General features: G+C 22.5%; 5 protein-coding genes across 5 annotated transcripts in view; 2 read left to right on the top strand and 3 right to left on the bottom strand. All coding sequences in view use genetic code 6, as the record gives it.

The window, feature by feature from the left end:
• The window catches only part of TTHERM_000008805 (exonuclease family protein, putative), a gene marked incomplete at both ends in the record, with an annotated part of 910 nt that extends 671 nt beyond the window's left edge, over positions 1 to 239 (bottom strand). Inside the window, 2 exons of the mRNA XM_012795647.1 lie at positions 1 to 31; positions 207 to 239. The exon at positions 1 to 31 is cut by the window's left edge and continues 189 nt beyond it. Of these exons, the coding sequence (XP_012651101.1) occupies positions 1 to 31; positions 207 to 239 (64 nt within the window). The remainder of the gene's footprint in view (positions 32 to 206) is intronic.
• Positions 240 to 500: 261 nt separating this feature from the next.
• On the top strand, positions 501 to 3,003 carry TTHERM_00009800 (hypothetical protein; the record flags this gene model as incomplete). The annotated part of the gene is made up of 2 exons (XM_001008164.2): positions 501 to 1,265; positions 1,330 to 3,003. The coding sequence occupies exons 1-2, from the start codon at positions 603 to 605 to the stop codon at positions 3,001 to 3,003; spliced, it is 2,337 nt and encodes a 778-aa protein (XP_001008164.2). The 5' UTR covers positions 501 to 602.
• A 1,793-nt stretch (positions 3,004 to 4,796) lies between these two features.
• TTHERM_00009810 (transmembrane protein, putative) lies at positions 4,797 to 8,751 on the top strand (the record flags this gene model as incomplete). Its single annotated transcript, XM_001008165.3, has 2 exons — positions 4,797 to 5,419; positions 5,544 to 8,751. The coding sequence occupies 2 exons, from the start codon at positions 4,797 to 4,799 to the stop codon at positions 8,749 to 8,751; spliced, it is 3,831 nt and encodes a 1,276-aa protein (XP_001008165.2).
• Positions 8,752 to 16,594: 7,843 nt separating this feature from the next.
• Positions 16,595 to 18,038, bottom strand: TTHERM_000009839 (transmembrane protein, putative; the record flags this gene model as incomplete). Its single annotated transcript, XM_012795648.1, has 3 exons — positions 16,595 to 16,613; positions 16,661 to 16,763; positions 16,832 to 18,038. 3 exons carry the CDS (start codon positions 18,036 to 18,038, stop codon positions 16,595 to 16,597), a joined length of 1,329 nt encoding a protein of 442 aa, XP_012651102.1.
• Positions 18,039 to 19,607: 1,569 nt separating this feature from the next.
• Positions 19,608 to 20,771, bottom strand: TTHERM_00009840 (hypothetical protein; the record flags this gene model as incomplete). Its single annotated transcript, XM_001008168.1, has 1 exon — positions 19,608 to 20,771. One exon carries the CDS (start codon positions 20,769 to 20,771, stop codon positions 19,608 to 19,610), a length of 1,164 nt encoding a protein of 387 aa, XP_001008168.1.
• Positions 20,772 to 22,424: the final 1,653 nt, after the last annotated feature.

Below are 22,424 nucleotides of genomic sequence, written 5' to 3' on the forward strand. Positions count from 1 at the left end.
TAAAATTATAAATAAATTCAGTTTAAAACACCTAAAAATTTCAAAAAAAAGCAACTATTTATCAAAAAATAAAATTTTAAAAAATTATTTACATTTATTTTGATTTTATGTGAATGTAAATGATAGCAAAAACTCAAAAAGTAATTCTTGGATACACTATATAGTAAAGTTTTATTTTTAAAAGCTAAATACAATTTTTTTTTTACAAATATAACCTAAAAAAGAGTAAATGATTTCATTTTAAGAGAGAACAAATTTAAATATTTTATTTTTGTTTATTAAAATAAACTCAAGAAAAATAAAGAAGAAGAGATGTATTTGTTTGTTTCAATAGCCTATTTATATGTAACGAATTAATTTACGTCCAATAATGAATGAGTGTTTGAAGTAAAAAGGTTATTTATGTTATAATTTTTCAAAGACTAATAAAAAATAAATGATTGGTAAATTAATTTACTTTTCACTCTAATTATAATAAGATAATTTTTTTTACATTCTTAACAGAATCTATTTTACATCACTTTTAATTAACTTAAATCAAATTAAATTTTTTCAATAAATCAATTATAAATCTTCTTTATTTAATTTCATATTTAGATGGAATGATTATTAATAATAATCATGAAAATGGAAGATATCTTATGAAATATAGTTCATGCGAACGAAAGGGTTCTTCTTAAATAATTAATGACACAAGGAAATTATAAGAATAGCTAATAATGGAAAGCATGCAGAGGTTTTAATCAAAGTCTCCTAAGATAAATTCTTAATATAATCAAATAAATATTAGTGGATATAAAAAAAATGATTAAATTTTAGAGAAAGCATTTAAATAAATAGAGTAAATAAAGCATAAGCACTCACAAAACTTTAACGATTCTCATTTTAGTCTAGAAAGAATAGGTTTGAATCCTAAATCTTTTCAGTGCATTGTTTATAAAAAATAGCAGAATAATTGCATTAATCCTATTTTAGAATACATAAATAGGAATAACATAGGTATTCCTTAAGAAATTTAATATAAATCAGAATTAAAAAAGAGTTTAATTAGCTAAAAGTAAAAATAAATGGAAGAACAATAGAACCATGATGATGCTCAGTATTATCCAGCTCAATAAGAAGCGTATTCTTTTATAGATAATCGGAGAAGCAAACTATAAACTAGGTACAAAGAGCTAAAAAATATTGAATAAGATCAAAATGAGTACTCTCAATAAGCATATGAGCAGTTAAAGAACATTTTAAGTCCTAAAAAAAAAAATAAAGTAAAAAAATTAATATCAAGTTTAAAAATAAAATAATTTTTTTCTAATTAAATAAATTAAATAGTAAGAAAATGAATTAGAGCATTTGAAATAACACAATTAGAGATATAAAGAAAAGTATTCTAAAAACCTTTAAAAAATTTAAATCAAAAGCTAAATATCAAGTGTGGCATCTCCGAATAATTAATCACCATTAAGGATATTTTCTCCTCCAAAAAATATAGATTTTAATAACAAGAGTCAGGTTGGGAAATTAAATAAAAATGGTTTATTAAATAAGAGCGATATTATTTCTTCCTAGTCAACTCACCTTCAATCATAATAATAAGAAGCTATTTAAGATAAAAAGAATTAAAAAGGTGGATTGTAAAAAAAATTTGAGAAGAAAAGTGATTAGCTATTTGATTATCTAAATAATTCAAAGAATCCAATCACTGTCGAAGGAAAAATATATGTTAAAGATGATAATCAAAACAAATAAAGCCGCTTAAGATATTCTAAAGATGATTTGAATAAATAAGATTATGAATAAAATGATGATAGACAAATGCGAAAGCATTCAACTCCAATTAAAGTTATTAACGACTTTAAAAATAATTTAAACTAGAATTAAACTAACAATTTAAATTAAAAGCACTCAAAATAGAGATACAATAAATCATAAGAAATTTAACATATCAATAAAACAGAAGCGAGTCAATTAACCTAGTAAGAATAGCTTTAAAGCTAAATAAACACAAATTTCTTAAATATTTAAAATTTAAACTAAAAAATTAAATAGTAAAATACGTCTTAAATTATTGATAACTAGCAATTCGACGATTCATTTATACTAAATCATCAATCCCAAGTTAAATTAAAACAAAATTCTGTAAATATTCCAACTCACTCATATGAAATTATTATGTCTAATAAGCATTCAGATGTAGATCCCAAAAACTCTCAACATAATTTAAATAATTAATCTGTCATTCTTAGATCAATAGCTGACTGCGAAGAAGCTGATATAGCAGTTCAATAGCATGAAATAGAAAAATAATGCAAAACAAACAAATATCTTAGTAGACTTGGTCTTAATAATAAATACAGTAAAAGAGACTATTTAAAAGTGTAAAACTAAAGTTAAGTCAATAAAGAGTTTTTAAATATAAATTTTGATAGTGAAAATCTAAATCCAAAGTCAAAGAATATTAATTAAATATCTTCTAAAGTATAATGTTCTAGCTAGAAGGCAGGTTTTAATGAAAAAATATATCCTTAACTAGGAGATCAAGTCTTTTAAAATAAGAAACAAAGATCTTTTACAACTTAATTTGAAAATAATTAGCATCTAAACAAATAAAAGTGTTAAGAAATTCTACCGCTAAATATAAAATATATCTCTAATTCAAATTAAGAAGTTAAAAATAGTTAATAATCCTATTAAAACTATAATCTATAGCATAAAAATAAATCACTATAATAACAAGTTGCTAAAGATTAAACACTTTTCTCCCAGCAAAATTATTTTATTAGTCCAGAATTATCTAGAAATATGAGCATTCTACAACAATGCGAAAAAGAAAGTAAAAATATTAACTAATTGTCTAAACTTTGGGAGAAAAACATAGATAAAATGGTACTAGAAAAGAATAATTATGATTAATAGTATAATAACCTTTAAGAATAAACTATCACAGAAGGAAAAACAAACATATATTAATATTATTAAAAATAAAGATTTAACACTGATTTTTGAAGTATAATTTGTAAATTAATCAATCAATCAATCACCTTTTCTATCTTTTCTGTCATACTTATTTTTTAAGTTTAAACTTTTTAACTAAAAAAGAAAATTATTTTTGTAAAAGAAAAATAAAAATTTTTACAATAATAATAATAAAAAATTATTTTAAGCAATCTTAATTCTATATTCCTTATATTTAAAATTCATAAATATTAAAAGGTTTTATTGATTGTTTTATTCATTTATATATATCTATAGTACTGCCTTTTTCAAGGCTATATACACTAATCATAACAAGACTTATTAATTTAATAGTTTTAATTTCAATAAATTTTAGTATGACGCAAAATGGGTCTCAATTGTCAGTGCTATTATTTCTTTTGCTCTTTTGTTAATAACAGTAATACATATTATTTTGTTTCTTTTATTACCTGTTCTTTAATTTTAAATTTTTCAAGATGAATATTTATGCCCTCCGTGAAGTAACACGCAGCCTTAAGTCAAAAATCTTGTCAATAATTGTCAATAAGGTGGGTAGTCGAATATTTTATTATTATACATTTTCTCGAGTTTAGATAATTTGATACGCATCTAAATAAAAAAACTAACACAATTAATTTCAATTTACATGATAAAATAAATATCTTTATTAAATTCTCAATAATATTAATTAGTACTTTTTATAAATATTTTTTTTAATCAATCAAAATGCAATAATTTAATAGTTATTTTTGAAGGTTTCTTTTTTGGTAATGGATTAAATAAAGAATTGACTTTTAATAAAAAATTATATTGTATATCTCTTATAACTTAATCTGCTGTTAACATAATTATTTAAAATTTTTGTAAACATAAAAAAAAAAAATTGTATTAGAATTTTACTCCATTAAAATAAAAAATTAAATAAAGAAATGTTTTACAGAAATAATTTAAATATTAATAAAATTACAAGAAGAAGCTAATTAATTGAGTAGATAAATTATATGATTAATATTGCAATAATTTGTAATAGATACAAACCTCTTCGATTTGAAAAATATAAAGTTCGATTCGGTTTGTGGAAAATTTAATTTTAATAAAATTTGATCTATTTTCTCATTAATAAGTTAAGCAGCCAGAATTAAATAAGTAAATTAACATTTTTAAAGTAATTTATCTGACCATGTTTAATTATTTGTTTATTTACTTATTTAAAAACTTTTTTCAAAACTTTATTAGGAAGAAAAATAGAGTTCAATTGAAATTAAATGATTCTATAAAGGTTTATCTCAATTTAAATAGAAGACAGGATATGCGAATTATGTATTAATTAATATAACCTAATATTAAAACAAAAAAATAAGCAAAATAAAATAAAGAAATGTTTTACAGAAATAATTTAAATATTAATAAAATTACAAGAAGAAGCTAATTAATTGAGTAGATAAAATTATATGGTTAATATTGTAATAATTTGTAATAAATACAAACCTGTTCGATTTGAAAAATATAAAGTTGATTCGGTTTGTGGAAAATTTAATTTTAATAAAATTTGATCTATTTTCTCATTAATAAGTTAAGCAGCCAGAATTAAATAAGTAAATTAACATTTTTAAAGTAATTTATCTGACAATGTTTAATTTTTTGTTTACTTATTTATAAGCTTTTTTCAAAACTTTATTTCGAAGAAAACTAGAGTTCAATTGAAATTAAATGATTTTATAAAGGCTTATCTCAATTTAAATAGAAGATAGGATATGCACTTTATGTATTATTTATTTAATATAAGCAAATATTAAAACAAAGAAATAAGCAAAATAAAATAAATGATGAAACTAAAGAATCTCTGCAAAATATTATATTTGTAAATTTTAGTTTAGATATCGTTTTAGATAGACTGTGTGATATAAAACTCTATACTTAATGTGCCTTCTACAGGTTGTAATCTTCCATCTGCATAAAATTAAATTACTTAGGTAGATAAGCTCATTTTAAACGGTTAGTTGAATATTAGTAGATACGCTTATTTATAGTATAAGACTTTGGAAGCCAATGATGGAGCAGCTATGAATCTGAAATCGAATTACGAGCAAATTAAAATTGAAGACATAGGAACAGACACTTGTAGCTTAGAGTTACTTAAACCAGTAACTATGAGTTTGTCATCTTAATCTCAGAACTTTGTTTATGATATCTACTCTATTTCTAATAGTAATTAGCTAACTATAAGAGATTTGCCATTAGGATTGTTTCATGGAGTAAAAATATTAATTTCTTCTCTATCAGGCCTGACAGAATATGCTATAGTTGATAAGATACTTGATCAAGTCGTATATCTATAAAATCCTCTATAAAAAAATCATTTAAGTTGGTAGGTTGCAGGAAAATCTCTCTAAACATATTATCCTAAGTTAATAGTCATTGATGAATAAAGGATCATCTTTAAAAAGTAATAAATTATAATATTTAGCTCTCTCTAAGCTTTTTTTTCTTCCTTAAAGACATATTTCATAATTTTATTTTCAAATATTTTATTTTTAACTCAAAATTTAGAATATTTTTTATTTAATTAGCGCATGCTTAAAAATATTTCCTTAAAAGCCTCAAGATCTTTTAAACAACGCTGGAATTCTTTTTTAAGACATGAAAGGTCTTTCTTATGAGAATTAAGATCTAAGTAATATTGTAGGGCTTACTCAGTCAATATTTTTAAACTCTGATAACTTCACCAACCAATTCTTTTAGATTTAAGGATAAATAAGCAATATACTAATAATTGGAGTTAATGAACTTACTATTAATGATCAAACATAGCTTTCAAGTATATAATATATTAGTATGTACAGGATGAACAAATCTTCACTTAATATTTTTGCTATACCTGATAATCTCAACCCAATTATATTAGATTCGTGGTATTTAAATGACTGCTAAGTTACTTTGTACTTAGATAACCCCATTGATACTTAACAATTACTAAATTCAAATTTATTAAATATTTAATTGAAAATCGTTAAGTCCTATAATGGTCCTCTATTAATACAAAGTAATAACTTACTTAATTGTATTTTGAGCAAAGATAAAAATAGAGGATATCCCAGTGATTTAACCATTTAAGCTAACTAAATAGCAGGTAAGGAACTAAATATGCAAAATTTTGATTTCTTAAATGCATATATCTTATAAAATTATTTTGATGGTACAAGGTTAATGTATGCCATCCTTTTATCATAATAAGTAAAGTAAGAAGTTAAATAAGCCAATATAGTAATAGATAGAAATATTTTCTCAAATTTTGAATATTAAGGCTATGATCTAATTACTACAACACTTTAAAGTACTGGCTATTAGGAACCTGTTTTGTAATATAGTGAGTACATCTATTAAGTCACTTTAAAAACTAACATCTTTAACATTTTACCTAGTAGTTAACAGAAAGTCATTTTTTTACCCTCTTTAATTCTTAATTATTAATATTATCAGAATTATGATAGATATTTCTTAGCTCTCCCTCTTGATGATACGATATATCATAAGACAAAAACCTTGAGAAAATATCCTTTAACAAGCATAATTTATCACAAGCCTTTGTTTTTTTTTTGGAATTTCTTAGGATAAATTTCTTTTGATATTGGAAATGCTACTGGATATTACATGGATATAAAAACCTAAGAATTCAATCAAACTTGGTAAATAGGTACTACTTATTACATACTTGAAGATACAATATATAAGGCTTACTTTAAATCAACCCTTGATAATTAACTATCAGCTGCTCCTGAGCAGCTCAATTTGTATACATTTAATTGGAAAGAAGATGCTATTATCCCACAAATTAAGATTTATTTTAAATCATCAACCCCAATTTAAGCAATAAATGTTTAGTTGAATGGAAACCTAGTAGCTTCTGATGATGAATACGTTTCAATAGATCCTATAGATGGATGCTTAAATGTTTATCCAAAAATATATGATAGTTTTAGAAAACCTATTAATATTACAATAACTAAATGCCAAGATGGATAGGTTTTATCAAACTAGCAATGCGTTTCTAACTGTCCAGATGGATAGCATCTACTTAATTCTGTCTGCTTAGATGGAAAATAAAAAGAAGGGTATTATTTTTAAAATAATTAATATTTGCCATGTTTAGGAGGAGCAAATAATAATTGTAAAGCTTGTTCAACTTCAAATGACTGTTAAGAATGTTTTATTTTAGAAGTTTTATCGGGTTAGTTATGCTATGTTGAATAGTATTAACAATTTTATTCAATAAGTGGTTTTCAGAATTGTTTTCAAAATTGCTAATATTGCTATGATCAATAAATTTGTAGTGTATGTGTTGAAGGATATGTTTTAAGCTAAGATCAAAATTCATGTAATCTTTGCCCATAAGGAAATTTTATCAAAGATAAGGAATGTATTTCATGCCCCTCTAATTTTAATTGTGCAGACTGCTTTTCTGATTAGGCAGGATCATGTAGATCATGTAAACCTGGGTTTACATTAGTTAAAGGGTTTTGTTAATAAACATGCATTCAAAGTTAGTATCTTGATAATTTTGGCATATGCTAACCTTGTGATCCAACCTGCTTAGAATGCTCAGACAGTGGAAAAACTAATTGTACTAGATGCTCAAAAGGAAAAATTTTAAATGTATAGCCCTAATCTCAAACATGTGAACAAAGCACATGCACAAACCTTTAATTTTTAAATAATAATAATGTATGTCAAAACTGTTTTGATTAAACAAATCAAAATGGGTGCTTTGATTCTTATCCTAACTCTATTATTTGTGATTCTGGTCATTATGCTCAATAAAATGTATCTGGATGCTAAATGTGTGACAAAAGCTGTAAAACATGCTAGTACTAATCCACGAACTGTATTGAATGTAATTAAGATTACTCATTTATTTCTGGGAATAGTGGTTAGTGTTAAAAGTGCTAAGATGGTTTCTATGCCCCTCTAAATGCGATAACTTGCCTTAGTTGTAGTAGTCCATGTAAAACTTGCTCTGGGTCCAGCAATAACTGCTTAACATGTTTAGATGGTTTTTATTTTGATAGCAACAGCAGCAATGGAAAATGCATAAAATGTGATGTAAATTGCATGGAATGTATGAATACATCAACTTAATGTACTAAATGCCCTTAAAATTCATACTTATCATCAAATAAATGTTTGAATTGTCCAGCAGGTTAATATGTTGATCCCAAGAGCTAATAATGCGCTAATTGTGATTTTTCTTGCTCTAAATGCTCAGAATCTTCAACAAATTGCACTGAATGTTATAGTGGTTAATTTTTGAGCAATGGATAATGCATAAAATGTGATGTAAATTGTAAGGAATGTATGAATATATCAACTTAATGTACTAAATGTCCTTAAAATTAATATTTATCATCAAATAAATGCTTAAGTGATTGTCCTACAGGATAATATGCAGATTCTTAACTAAGAATATGTGAAGACTGTGACAAATCTAAGAGTAAAGAATGTTTAAAGATGTAAAATATAAAGTTAAGAGATACAAAAAACGGTTTGGAGTAAGGCGCTTTAGTTGGAATAGCGCTTGGTTCTTTTGCATTTTTAACAGCAGTTATCATAACTCTACGTTATTTTTATAAAAAGAGAAAATAAAATTTAGTTATTTAAATAGACCCAAATTTTAAGAATAATTTAGTTTATAGTAATACCTAAATTAATACACAGAGAGATATTGAAACAAAAAATTAGGAAGAAGCAAAAGAATAGACAGACTTTAAAGTAATAAATTGATTGATTGATTTACATTCATGCTAAGTTTGCTAAAACCATTAGAAATAAAGATAGAAATAAACATATAAAATAAAATAGGGTTTTAAATAAAGTTTTTTAGTAATGATATTTCTTACAAACTTAATTATAAAAATAAACACATATATTGATAGATTTGCATATTTTTAGTTGATTGATTTTTTGAATTTAAAATTAAAATGTATTTTATTTTAAGTTATTTTTTAAAATCTCATTTTTAATTTATTTTTTTTATGTGTAAAATTTATTTTAATACTTTTTTGATAATTATTAAAAATTAAAATTAATATTTTTTTAAATTTATTAAAATAATCAGAACAAAAATAGAATAATAATATAATATCTTTTTCATCAAATAAATATTGGTGGATATAAAAGAAATTATTAAATTTTAGAAAAGACATTTAAATAAATAGAGCAAATAAATCATAAGCACTCACAAAATAAATTTGAATGATCCTAATTTTAGTTTAAAAAGAATAGGTTTGAATCCTATTTCTTTTCAGTATATTGTTTTTAAAAAATAGCAGAATAATTGAATTTATCCTTTTTTAGAATAAAAAATAAGAAAAACATAGGTATTCCTTAAGAAATTTAATAAAAATCAGAATTAAAAAATAGTTAGATTATCTAAAAGTAAAAATAATTAGAGAACAATAGAACCCTGATGATGCTCAGTATTATCTAGTTTAGTAAGAATCTTATTCTTTTATAGATAATCAGAGAATAAATTATAAAAAAAGTACAATGAGCTAAAAATATTGAATAATACCAAAATGAATGAATGCACTTAATAGGCATATAAATTGTTAAAAAACATTTTAAATTCTAAAAAAAAAAAGTAAAATAATCAACATCAAGTTTAAATATAAAATAAATTTTCTAATATAATAAATTAAAAAGTAAGAAAACGAATTAGAGCCTTTGAAATAACATAATCAGAGAAAAAAAGAATAGTATTCTAAAAACTTGTAAAAATTTAAATCAAAAGCTAAATATCATGCAAGTGTGGCATCTCCGAATAATTAATCACCATAAAGGATATTCTCGCCTACAAAAAAATATAGATTTTATGCGAAAAAGGAATTATAAATATTAATTAATTGTCTAAATATTGGGAGAAAAATATAGATGAAATGATAACAGAAAAGAATAGTTTTGATTAATATGATAATAACCTTTAATTATAATTGTCAGAGGAGGAAAAACGAAAATATATTGATATTATTAAAAATAAAGATTTAACACTGATTTTAGAAGTTTAATTTGTAAATTAATTAATCAACCTTTTTGTCTTTTTGTGTCAAACTCTTTTTCTAAGTTTAAATTTGTTAATTAAAAAACAAATATATTTTTTGCTAGAAAAAAACCAAAGTTTTTACACAAATAATAGAAAATTATTTTAAGCAATCTTAATTCCATATTACTTTTATTTAAATTACATACATATTAAAAATATTTTATTGTTTATTTTATTCATTTATATATATATATTAGGGTTCGACTGTATAAATGGTTTTTTGCAATTTAAAAATACAGCAGACTACAGTATTGCTTCCAAATTTAAATTTATATGAATTTAAATGTTAGCAAAAACTCAAAAAGCAATTTTTGGATACACTATTTATTAAATTTTTTTAAAAGCAAGATATAATTTTTTTCTGGCAAATATTACTTAAAAATGAGTAAATAATGATTTCATTTTAAGAGAAAAAAAATTAAATATTTTATTTATTAAAATAAATTAAATAAAAATTAGGAATAAAAATGTATTTATTTGTTTGCTTTCAATAGCATATTTATATGTCATGCTATAAATTCCTAAAAAAAATAAATGATTGGTAAATTAATTAATTTAGATTTTCGCAAAGGGTTCTTCTTAAATAATTAATGACACAAAGAAATTATAAGAATAGCTAATAATGGAAAGCCTGCATTAATCAAAATCTCCTAATATATTTTCTTTTTCATCAAATAAAATATTGGTGGATATATAAGAAATGATTATATTTTAGAAAAGACATTTAAATAAATAGAGCAAATAAATCATAAGCACTCACAAAATAAATTTGAATGATCCTAATTTTAGTTTAAAAAGAATAGGTTTGAATCCTATTTCTTTTCAGTATGTTGTTTTTAAAAAATAGCAGAATAATTCAATTTATCCTTTTTTAGAATAAAAAATAGGAAAAACATAGGTATTCCTTAATAAATTTAATGTAAATCAGAATTAAAAAATAGTTAGATTATCTAAAAGTAAAAATAATTAGAAGAACAATAGAACCCTGATGATTCTCAGTATTATCTAGTTTAGAAAGAATCTTATTCTTTTATAGATAATCAGAGTATAAATTATAAACAAACTACAAAGAGCTAAAAATATTGAATAACACCAAAATGAATGAATGCACTCAATAGGCAAATAAACCGTTAAAGAACATTTTAAGTTCTAAAAAAAAAAAAAGTTAAATAATCAACATAAGTTTAAATATAAAATAAATTTTCTAATATAAAAAATTAAAAAGTAAGAAAACGAATTAGAGCCTTTGAAATAACACAATCAGAGAAAAAAAGAAAATTATTCTAAAAACCTGTAAAAATTTTAATCAAAAGCAATGTATCAAGTGTGGCATCTCCGAATAATTAATCACCATAAAGGATATTCTCGCCTACAAAAAAAAAGATTTTAATAACAAGAATCAGGTTGGCAAATTAAATAAAAATGGTTTATTAAATAAGAGCTATATTATTTCTTCCTAGTCAAATAATCATCAATTATAATAACAATAATAAGATATTTAAGATAAAAATAATTAAAAAGGTGGATTATAAAAAAAATTTGAGAAGAAAAGTGATTGGTTATTTAATTATAAATAATTAAAAGAATATAATCACCATTGAAGAAAAAATAAACAGATGCTTCAAATAAAGTAACCCGCAACTTTTTTTTGATTTTGATTTTGATTTTTAAATATGATTTATAAAAATACATTAAAAAATAAAAGGGTTACATTATATGAAACATCGTATGTTACAGATGATAATCAAAATAAAAAATACACTTAAGATATTCTTAAGATGATTTGAATAAATAAGATTATGAATAAAGTGATGAAATTGATGATATACAAATACGAAAATATTCTACTCCAATTAAAGTTATTTATGACTTAAAAAACAATAAAATATTCCTTACGAAAATTTTTTATGAACTTAGAAACCAAAGTAGTCTTTGAATTCCCTGCATTTCATCATAGTTTTCCTTTTTCCGTAAAGTTTTTTTTGCATAAAACTTGAGGTTAAAGGAATTAGCTGAAACATTCTAATTTTTCTCAACTAGAATCAAACTAACAATTTAAATTAAATGCATTCAAAACAGAGATACAATAGAATATAAGAAATTTATCAAATCAATAAAACAGAAGCTAGTCACTAAAGCTAGTAAGAATAGCTTGAAAGCTAAATAAACGCAGATTTCTTAAATATTTAAAATTTAAACTAAAAAATAAAATAGTAAAATTCATCTTAAATTATTGATAATTATCGCTTTCATAATTCATATATACTAAATCATCAATCCCAAGTTACACTTAAATGAAAGCGAAATTGAATTAAAAAATATATCCTTGACTAGGGGATTAAGTCTTAAAAAATAAGAAAGAAAGGTCTTTTACTACATAATTTGATATTAATTAACATTTAAACAAATAAAAGTGTTAAGAAATACTAACGCTAAATAGAATGTATATCTCTAATTAAAATAATAAAGTTAAATAAAAATGGTTAGTAATCCTATAAAAACTACAATCTACAACATAAAAGTAAATAAAACGATAGAAAGTTGTTAATTTTTAAACACTTTTTCCCAATAAAATTATTTTAAATAAGTCCAGAATTATCTATAAATATGACTACTATGCGAAAAAGGAAGTAAAGATATTAACTAATTGTCTAAATATTGGGAGAAAAATATAGATAAAATGATAACAGAAAAGAACAGTTTTGATTAATAGTATAGTAACCTTTATGAATAATTGTCAGAGGAGGAAAAACAAAAATATATTGATATTATTAAAAATAAAGATTTAACACTGATTTTAGAAGTTAAATTTGTAAATTAATTAATCAACCTTTTTATCTTTTTGTGTCAAACTCTTTTCCTAAGTTTAAATTTGTTAATTAAAAAACAAATGTATTTTTTGCTAGAAAAAAACCAAAGTTTTTACACAAATAATAGAAAATTATTTTAAGGAATCTTAATTCCATATTACTTTTATTTAATTTAAATTACATACATGTTAAAAATATTTTATTGTTTATTTTATTCATTTATATATATATATATTAGGGTTCGGCTGTATAAATGGTTTTTTGCAATTTAAAAATACAGCATACTGCAGTACATTCATATAAAAAAATAAAATAAGAAATATCTTGCCAATTAGGTGGTGGGATATTTTATCACTATATATTTATTCAATTTTATATAATTTTATGTGCATTTAAATATATAGTAAAGCAATTAATTACAATTTACATGGCATTTTATTAAAATTATTAATAGTGCTAATTAGTATATGGTATAAATGATTTTATTTAATCAATAAAAATGGCATAGCTTAGTTAATAGTTGTTTTAATAATGGGTTAAATTAAGAATTTATTTTGATTAGAAATTTATATTGTATATACCTCTTTTAACTTAATCTACTATCAATATTTATTTAAATTTTGGATACATATTAAAAAAAATTGTTTTAGATTTTATTTCTTTCAAATATAAATTAAGTAAAGAAATATTTTACACAAATAATTCAAATTTTAATAAAATTATTATAAAAAGCTAATTAATTGGTTCGATAAAATTATATGCGTGAAATTGCAATAATTTTTAATACATACGATCCTGCTGGATTTCTAAAATAAAAGGTTCGATCTGTTTAATACTGAATTTAATTTTAATCAAACTTTTATCAGTTTTCTAAATAATAAGTTAAGCAACATGAATAAGAAAAGGAAATTAACATTTTTAAATTAATCTATTAATTTTATAAAGGCTTATCTCAATTTAAATAGTAGACAGAATATGCACTTTATGTATTAATTAATATAAACAAATACTAAACTAAGAAATAACCAAATAAAAAAAAGATGAAACTAAAGAATCTCTGTAAAATATTATATTTGCAAATTTTAGTTTAGATATCATTTTAGATAGACTGTGTGATATAAAACTCCATACTTAATGTGCCTTCTGCAGGTTGTGATCTTCCCTATGTATAAAATTAAATTACTTAGGTAGATTAGATCATTTTAAACGGTTAGCTAACTATTAGTAGATTTGCTAATTTATAGTATAAGACTTTGGTAGCCAATAATGGAGCAGCTATGAATCTGATATCGAATTATGAGCAAATTAAAATTGAAGACATAGGAACAAATAGTTGTAACTTAGAGGATCTCAAACCAATAAATATGTCTGTATAATGTTAATCTAAGAATATTGTTTATGATATCTACTCTATTTCTAATAGTAATCAGCTAACTATATAAAATTTACCATTAGGATTGTTTCATGGAGTAAAGATATTAATTTCTTCTCTATCAGGTCTTACAGAATATGCTATAATTGATAAGATAGTTGATGAAGTCATATATCTATAAAATCCTCTATCAAACAATCATATAAGCTGGTAGGTTGCAGGAGATTCTCTACAAAGATATTATCCTAAGTTAATAGTCATTGATGAATAAAGAGTCATCTTTAAAAAGTAATAAATTATAATATTTAACTCTCTCAAAGCTTTTTTTTTTCAACATAAAAAACATAAAAGACATATTTCATAAATTTATTTTCTAATATTTTATTTTAACTCAAAATTTAGAATATTTTTTATTTAAAAAGTGCATGTTTAAGAGTATTTCCTCAAAAGTCTAATGGTAGTTCAAAATTTTAAGGAATTCTTTTTTAAGACATGAAAGGTTTTTCTTTAGAGAATTAAGATCCAAATTCAACAGACCTTCTCTCTGAAACAATATTTTAAAACTCAGATAACTTTAAAAACAAATTCTTATAGTTCTTATAGATTACAAGATAATTAGAAAATATAATAATAATTGGAGTTAATAAATTTACTATTAATGGTCAAGGAAACGATCTATCAATGTTTGGTGTTAGTATGTACAGGATGCACAACTCTTCACTTGAAATAATTGGCCAACCTTAAACTAGCTTAAGAATAAAACTACAGTTTTCGTAGTTAAATGATTGCTAAGTAACTTTGATGTTAGATAATAGTAGTAGCTAACTTACTTTCTATTTAACATATTCAAAAATTTTAAATACTTAATTAACATTCTCTAGCTTCTATAAGTATAATCTAAAGATATCTGAAAATAGCTTACTAAATTGTATTATGAGAACAATTTAAAAATATCCCATTTAATTAGAAATTTTTCTTAACTAAATAGCAGGTAAGGAACTAAACTTGTAAAACTTTCAATTCAGTAATGCAAATATCTATGATAATTATTTTGATGGTACAGGGTTAAAGTATGCCATCCTTCTATCGTAATACGTATAGTAAGAAGTGGGATAAGCCGAAATATAAATAAGTAAGAATATGTTCTCAAACTTTGAATATTAAGGCTATGATTTAATTACTTCAACACTTTAAAGCACTGGCTATGAGGAAACTGTTCTGTTTTATGATAAGTACAGCTATAAGGTCACTTTATAAGGTAACCAATATAACATTTTACCAAGTAGTTAACAGAAAGTCATTTTTTTACCCTCTTTAATTCTTTGGAATTCAGATTTTTAGGATTAGAGAAAACCTTACTTAGCTCTACCTCTTGATGATACGATATATCATAAGACAATGCTCTTGAGAAAATATCCTTTAACAAGTATAATTTATCACAAAACTTTGTTTTTTTTTAAGGATTTTTAAGGATAAATTTCTTTTGATGTTGGAAATGTTACTGGCTATTACATGGATATAAAAACCTAAGAATTCGATCAAACTTGGTAAATAGGTACTACTTATTACATGCTTTAAAATACGATATATAAGGCTTACTTTAAATCAACCCTTGATAATAAACTATCAGCTGCTCCTAAGCAACTCAATTTGATTACATTTAATTGGGATGAAGATGCTATTATCCCACAAATTAAAATTTATTTTAAGTCATCAACCCCAATTTAAACAATAAGTATTAAGGTGAATGGAAACCTAGTAGCTTCTAATAGATACGTTTCAATAGATCCTATAGATGGATGCTTAAATATTTATCCAAAAAAATATAATAAGCCTCCATAATTTCCTATTAATATAACAATAACTAATTGCCAAGATGGAAAGGTTTTATCAAACTAGCAATGCGTTTCTAACTGTCCAGGTGGATAATATCTACTTAATTCTATCTGCTTAGATGGACAATAAAAAAATGGGTATTATATTTAAAATAATTAATACTTACCATGTTTAGGAGGAGCAAATAATTAATGTAAAGTTTGTTCAACTTCAAATGACTGTTAAAGCTGCTTCCTTTCACAATTTTCATAGGCTAATTTATGCTATGCTAACTAGTACTAATAATTTAATTCTGGAGGAAGTTTTCAGAATTGTATTCAAAATTGCTAATCTTGCTAAGATCAATAAACTTGTTCTGTATGTGTTGATGGATATGTTTTGAGCTAAGACAAATAATCATGTAATCTTTGCCCATAAGGAAATTATATCTAAGGTGATTAATGTATTCCATGCCCCTCTATATTTAATTGCGCTGACTGCTTTTCTGATAAGGCAGGATCATGTAGATCATGCTAACCTGGGTTTACTTTAGTTAAAGGATTTTGTTAAAAAGAATGCATTTAAGGTAAGTACCTTGATAGTAATGACATATGCTAACCTTGTGATCCAATTTGCTTTGAGTGCTTTGGTAGCGGATAAAATAATTGTACTGATTGCTCAAAAGGAAAAATTATGACTATATATATATACAATAAAAATCAAACGTGTATAAAACAAATTTGTAAAAAAAATGAATTTATTAACACTTATCTTAGTTGTCAACAATGTTTTGATTAAACAAATCAAAATGGGTGCTTTGATGCTTATCCTCACTCTATTATTTGTGATTCAGGCTATTATGCTCAATAAAATGTAGCTGGATGCTAAATGTGTGACACAAACTGTAAAGAATGCTTGTACTAATCTACAAACTGTATTTAATGTAATTAAGACTACATTTTAGATTCTGGAAATAATGGTTAGTGCTAAAAGTGCTAAGATGGTTTTTATGCACCTCTTAATGCGAAAACTTGCCTTAGTTGTATTAGTCCATGTAAAACTTGCTCTGGGTCCAGCAACAACTGCTTAACATGTCTAGATGGTTTTTATTTCGATAATTACAGCTAATAATGTACTAAGTGTGATTTTTCTTGCACAAAATGCTCAGGATCTTCAATAAATTGCACTGAATGTTAAAGCGATTAATTTCTGAACAATGGAAAATGCATAAAATGTGATGTAAGTTGTATGGAATGTATAGGATCTTCAACAAATTGCACAAAATGTTAAAGCGGTTAATTTTTGAGCAATGGAAACTGCATAAAATGTGATGTAAATTGTATGGAATGTATGAATACATCAACTTAATGTACTAAATGCCCTTAAAATTTATACTTATCATAAAATAAATGCTTGAGTGATTGTCCAGCAGGCTAATATGTGGATTCTTAACTAGGAATATGCAAAGATTGTGACAAATCTAAGAGCTAAGAATGTTTAAAGAAGTAAAATATAAAATAAAGTGATACAAAAAATGATCTGGAGTAAGGCGCTTTAGTTGGCATAGTCCTTGGTTCTCTTGTATGTTTTACTGTAGTTATTATGACCCTGCGTTATTTTTATAAAAAGAGAAAATAAAATTTAGTTATTTAAATAGATCCAAATTTTATGAATAATTTTGTTTCTACTAATAACTAAATTAATACACAGAGAGATATTGAAACAAAAAATTAGCTAGATGAAAAAAAAAGTTAGGAGAAAGCAATAGAATAAACAGATTTTAAAGTAATAAATTGATTGATTGATTTACATTCATGCTAAGATTGCTAAAACAATAAAAATAAAATTTATTTTTGATTAAAAGATAAAAAATGGTTTTAATAGTATAGAGAAAGATAGAAATAAATAAAAAACTAATATTTGGTTTTAATTAAAAAATTTTTGTTAATGATAGTATATAAAAAGTAAACATAGATATTGAAACAATTACATATTTTTAGTTGATTGATATTTTTTAATTTAAAATTAAAATGAATTTTATTTTAAGTTTTTTTTTAATTTTAATTTAATTTTTATTATGTGTAAAATTTACTTTAAATTAAAATCTAATTTAAATTTATTCGTTCTTTTTTGATAATTATTAAAAATTATAATTTATCTTTTTTTAAATTTGCTAAAATAATCAGAACATAATAGAATAATACTCAGTGATTAAAATAGGTGCCGATTTTTCGACATTTTCCTCAAAAAAAAAATTTTTTTTTATCTAAAATTTCAGTGTATAGCCTTGAAAAAGGCAGTAAGTACCCTACATTACTATACATACATAAATAAAGATTTATTAAATTTTCAATAATATCAATTATTATTTTGTATAAATATCTCATTTATTTTAATCAATCAGAAAGCAATAATTTAGTTTTTAGTTATTTTAAAGACTTCTTTATTACCTCTCTGGCTTAGAATTCTTAGCAAAATCCTTAAGTAGCTCTCTAATTCATAGGGATTTCAAACCAAAAGGACAAATATGGATGGTATATCGAATCTTTGAAAAAGGAGTAGGTAATAAATAAATAAATAAAAAAATAATTTATTTTTATTAGAAATTTTATATTTCTAACTTAATCTACTATAAATATTTATTTAAAATTTTGATGAACATTAGAAATATAAAATAAATTGTAAAAGAATTTTCTTACATTCAAATAATAAATAAATGTAATGAATTACAGAAATAATTCAAATATTAATAAAATTACTATAAAAAGCTAATTTATTGTAAATAAAATGATGTGGTTAATATTGTAATAATTTGTAATAGTTACTAACTTGAAGAATTTAAAAAATATATAGTTCGATTAGCTTTGAGGAAAGTTTAATTAATATCAAATTCGTACTAGTTTTCTCAATTATAAGTAAGGTATTTAGTATGATAAAATAAGTTTATAATAACTATTAAATGTAATTCAATTTTTAATATAGTTCTAGTTTTACCTTTAAATTAAATATTGTGTGTGCATTTTATCACAAAACCATAAACATTTAAATCTAATTTAATAATATTAAAATATATTACTTATGAATATTGTTAATTGTTTTGTTTCTTTCAAATTAAACTGTTTTTTTTATTTATTCATTTGATTGAATAATTAAATCAAGTTTTATCATTTAAAAATTAAAGTTGAAGCCTTCCCTTTTTGCATATAGCTGTTCCTACATTTGAAATATCACTAACAATTTGTGATATTTCAAATGATTTCTATATTACTAATTAATTTTTTTTTCTTTATAAATCTTAATTTCTTTATACTTGATTTCAAAATGTTTCAAAAATTAATCAAAATACATAAAGAAACTTTTTTCAAATTTTCATAGAAAAAAAATATTTTTAAACTTTTTTGAAAATAATTTTAAATAAAAAAATAATTTATCAATAATAGAATACATTTAAACAAAATAAAAATATCTTAATTAAATAAATACCATAAATTAATTTTCAATAAAAATGATATTGTATATTCCATGATTAATTAGAACTGCATCAATTTTATTCTACAATTTCAATAATTTAAATTTTATCTCCAGTTCTACTTGAACCATAAAATCCAAGGCAGAAATAAAATCTATAATAATTTTTTAACAGACTACCTATATGTTAAATTTCTCTTTAGGAATTGTAATTCGGATAATCTGTAATTTGAATGAAATATTTTGAAATTTATACTCTAATTTCAAAGAACTCTTCATTTGAATTTTTTTAATCATTTTTTTGATCAGATTTAATAGTATCTTAGATTTCAGAAGTAGAAATCAATAATCTAGAATTTGCATCATATTTTTTATTCTTGAAATCAGGGCTATATAATCCAAATTTAAACGATGTTTTGTCTGATGCTTTTACAACTTTTATTCTAAAAGTATAACTTTTACATCTATTTAAATTGTAATTCAAATAACATAAACTTTCGAAACAATAATTATAACTACAGTATTTTTCTTTATTTAATTAAGTCCAAAAATAACCTTATTCGTCTATTCCTAAATCTAAATACTATTATTCATCCTTATATTAGTCGAATTTCATTAGCATATAACCTTTTAGAAAGAGATTTATGCTAAAATTACACTGTTCTAATTTAATTTTTGAAGTTATATAATCTTTATGAGACATCACTTTTTAGTACAATTAAAATATATTTAAATTTACATTTTATAAAGCATCTATGCTTTCCTTTTAAAAATTAAGTAGCAAAGTTTGCTATTATTCAATAAGATTGTCTAAAGATACATTTTTAGCTATATTGTTAACAATGCCATTTTTTAATAAATCAAATTATTTAATTAAATACTGAATTTAATTGCTGATTTTTAAATGAGCCAATTTTAATTCTTGCAACTCAGTTTCTTTATTTTTTATATTTTCATTTGAAATCGTTTCTTTTTCCTCTGAAAAATCTAACAAATAGTAAGGAGTAAAATTAACGAATTAAAAAATATCTTTAAGGGTTTCTTTAATAAAAGAAAAATCCTTTTGATTAAATTAATTTATGAATTCATACTTTTTTATCATATAAGAAAGAATAGCTGTATGTTCATCAGTTTTTTAATACTATTAATCAATTTGTAATTTAATTTCTTTTTCTATTTCTTCTGTAGATTTTTCTTCCTAATTTATGCATTCTTTCATCTAAACCAAATAGGACATTTTGCAGTATTCTTAAATAATCTCATTTTTAAAATCTTTAATTTATTAAAGCTCTATGAGGGATTTCTTTTTCTTCTCAGACAAGTATCTTCACAATATCCGAGCTTAGTTAATCAAAATAATCTATTATTTGTTATTCAGAATTAGTATTATCATCTTTTAATTTTAATATTTTCTGTCTTAAGCATTCATCAGAAATAGGTGGCCAATTTTCGTAATATGATTGTTCATTGCATTTTTTAATATCTTAAATATACAAACAATTTACTTCTTACTTTAGACTTGAAAGGCATTTAGCACATTTAAGTATACGATCAGAATCTTTCATAAGATTAACAAATATAATTGGAAAATTATCATGATATTCACACTACAATTCTTTATTCATTTGGCTGAAAAAATATTAATTAATTTATTTTCTTTATTAAATTCAATTTAGTGATAATTAATTTATATTTTTTCTCTACAAGTTAGAATAATATAAATTAAATTAAAAGTCAAATTATTAGCAATATTTATTTCAAAATTATAAATAAATTCAGTTTAAAACACCTAAAAATTTCAAAAAAAGCAACTATTTATCAAAAAATAAAATTTTAAAAAATTATTTACATTTATTTTGATTTTATGTGAATGTAAATGATAGCAAAAACTCAAAAAGTAATTCTTGGATACACTATTTAGTAAAGTTTTATTTTTAAAAGCTAAATACAATTTTTTTTTTACAAATATAACCTAAAAAAGAGTAAATGATTTCATTTTAAGAGAGAACAAATTTAAATATTTTATTTTTGTTTATTAAAATAAACTCAAGAAAAATAAAGAAGAAGAGATGCATTTGTTTGTTTCAATAGCCTATTTATATGTAACGAATTAATTTACGTTCAATAATGAATGAGTGTTTGAAGTAAAAAGGTTATTTATGTTATAATTTTTCAAAGACTAATAAAAAATAAATGATTGGTAAATTAATTTACTTTTCACTCTAATTATAATAAGATAATTTTTTTTACATTCTTAACAGAATCTATTTTACATCACTTTTAATTAACTTAAATCAAATTAAATTTTTTCAATAAATCAATTATAAATCTTCTTTATTTAATTTCATATTTAGATGGAATGATTATTAATAATAATCATGAAAATGGAAGATATCTTATGAAATATAGTTCTTGTGAACGAAAGGGTTCTTCTTAAATAATTAATGACACAAGGAAGTTATAAGAATAGCTAATAATGGAAAGCATGCAGAGGTTTTAATCAAAGTCTCCTAAGATAAATTCTTAATATAATCAAATAAGTATTAGTGGATATAAAAAAAATGATTAAATTTTAGAGAAAGCATTTAAATAAATAGAGCAAATAAAGCAAAAAGAATTAAAAAGGTGGATTGTAAAAAAAATTTGAGAAGAAAAGTGATTAGCTATTTGATTATCTAAATAATTAAAAGAATCTAATCACTGTCGAAGGAAAAATATATGTTAAAGATGATAATCAAAACAAATAAAGCCGCTTAAGATATTCTAAAGATGATTTGAATAAATAAGATTATGAATAAAATGATGATATACAAATGCGAAAGCATTCAACTCCAATTAAAGTTATTAACGACTTTAAAAATTATTTAAACTAGAATTAAACTAACAATTT

The sequence above is a fragment of the Tetrahymena thermophila genome (genome assembly GCF_000189635.1).
Source record: "Tetrahymena thermophila SB210 genomic scaffold scf_8254803, whole genome shotgun sequence".
Taxonomy (NCBI): Eukaryota; Ciliophora; class Oligohymenophorea; order Hymenostomatida; family Tetrahymenidae; genus Tetrahymena; species Tetrahymena thermophila.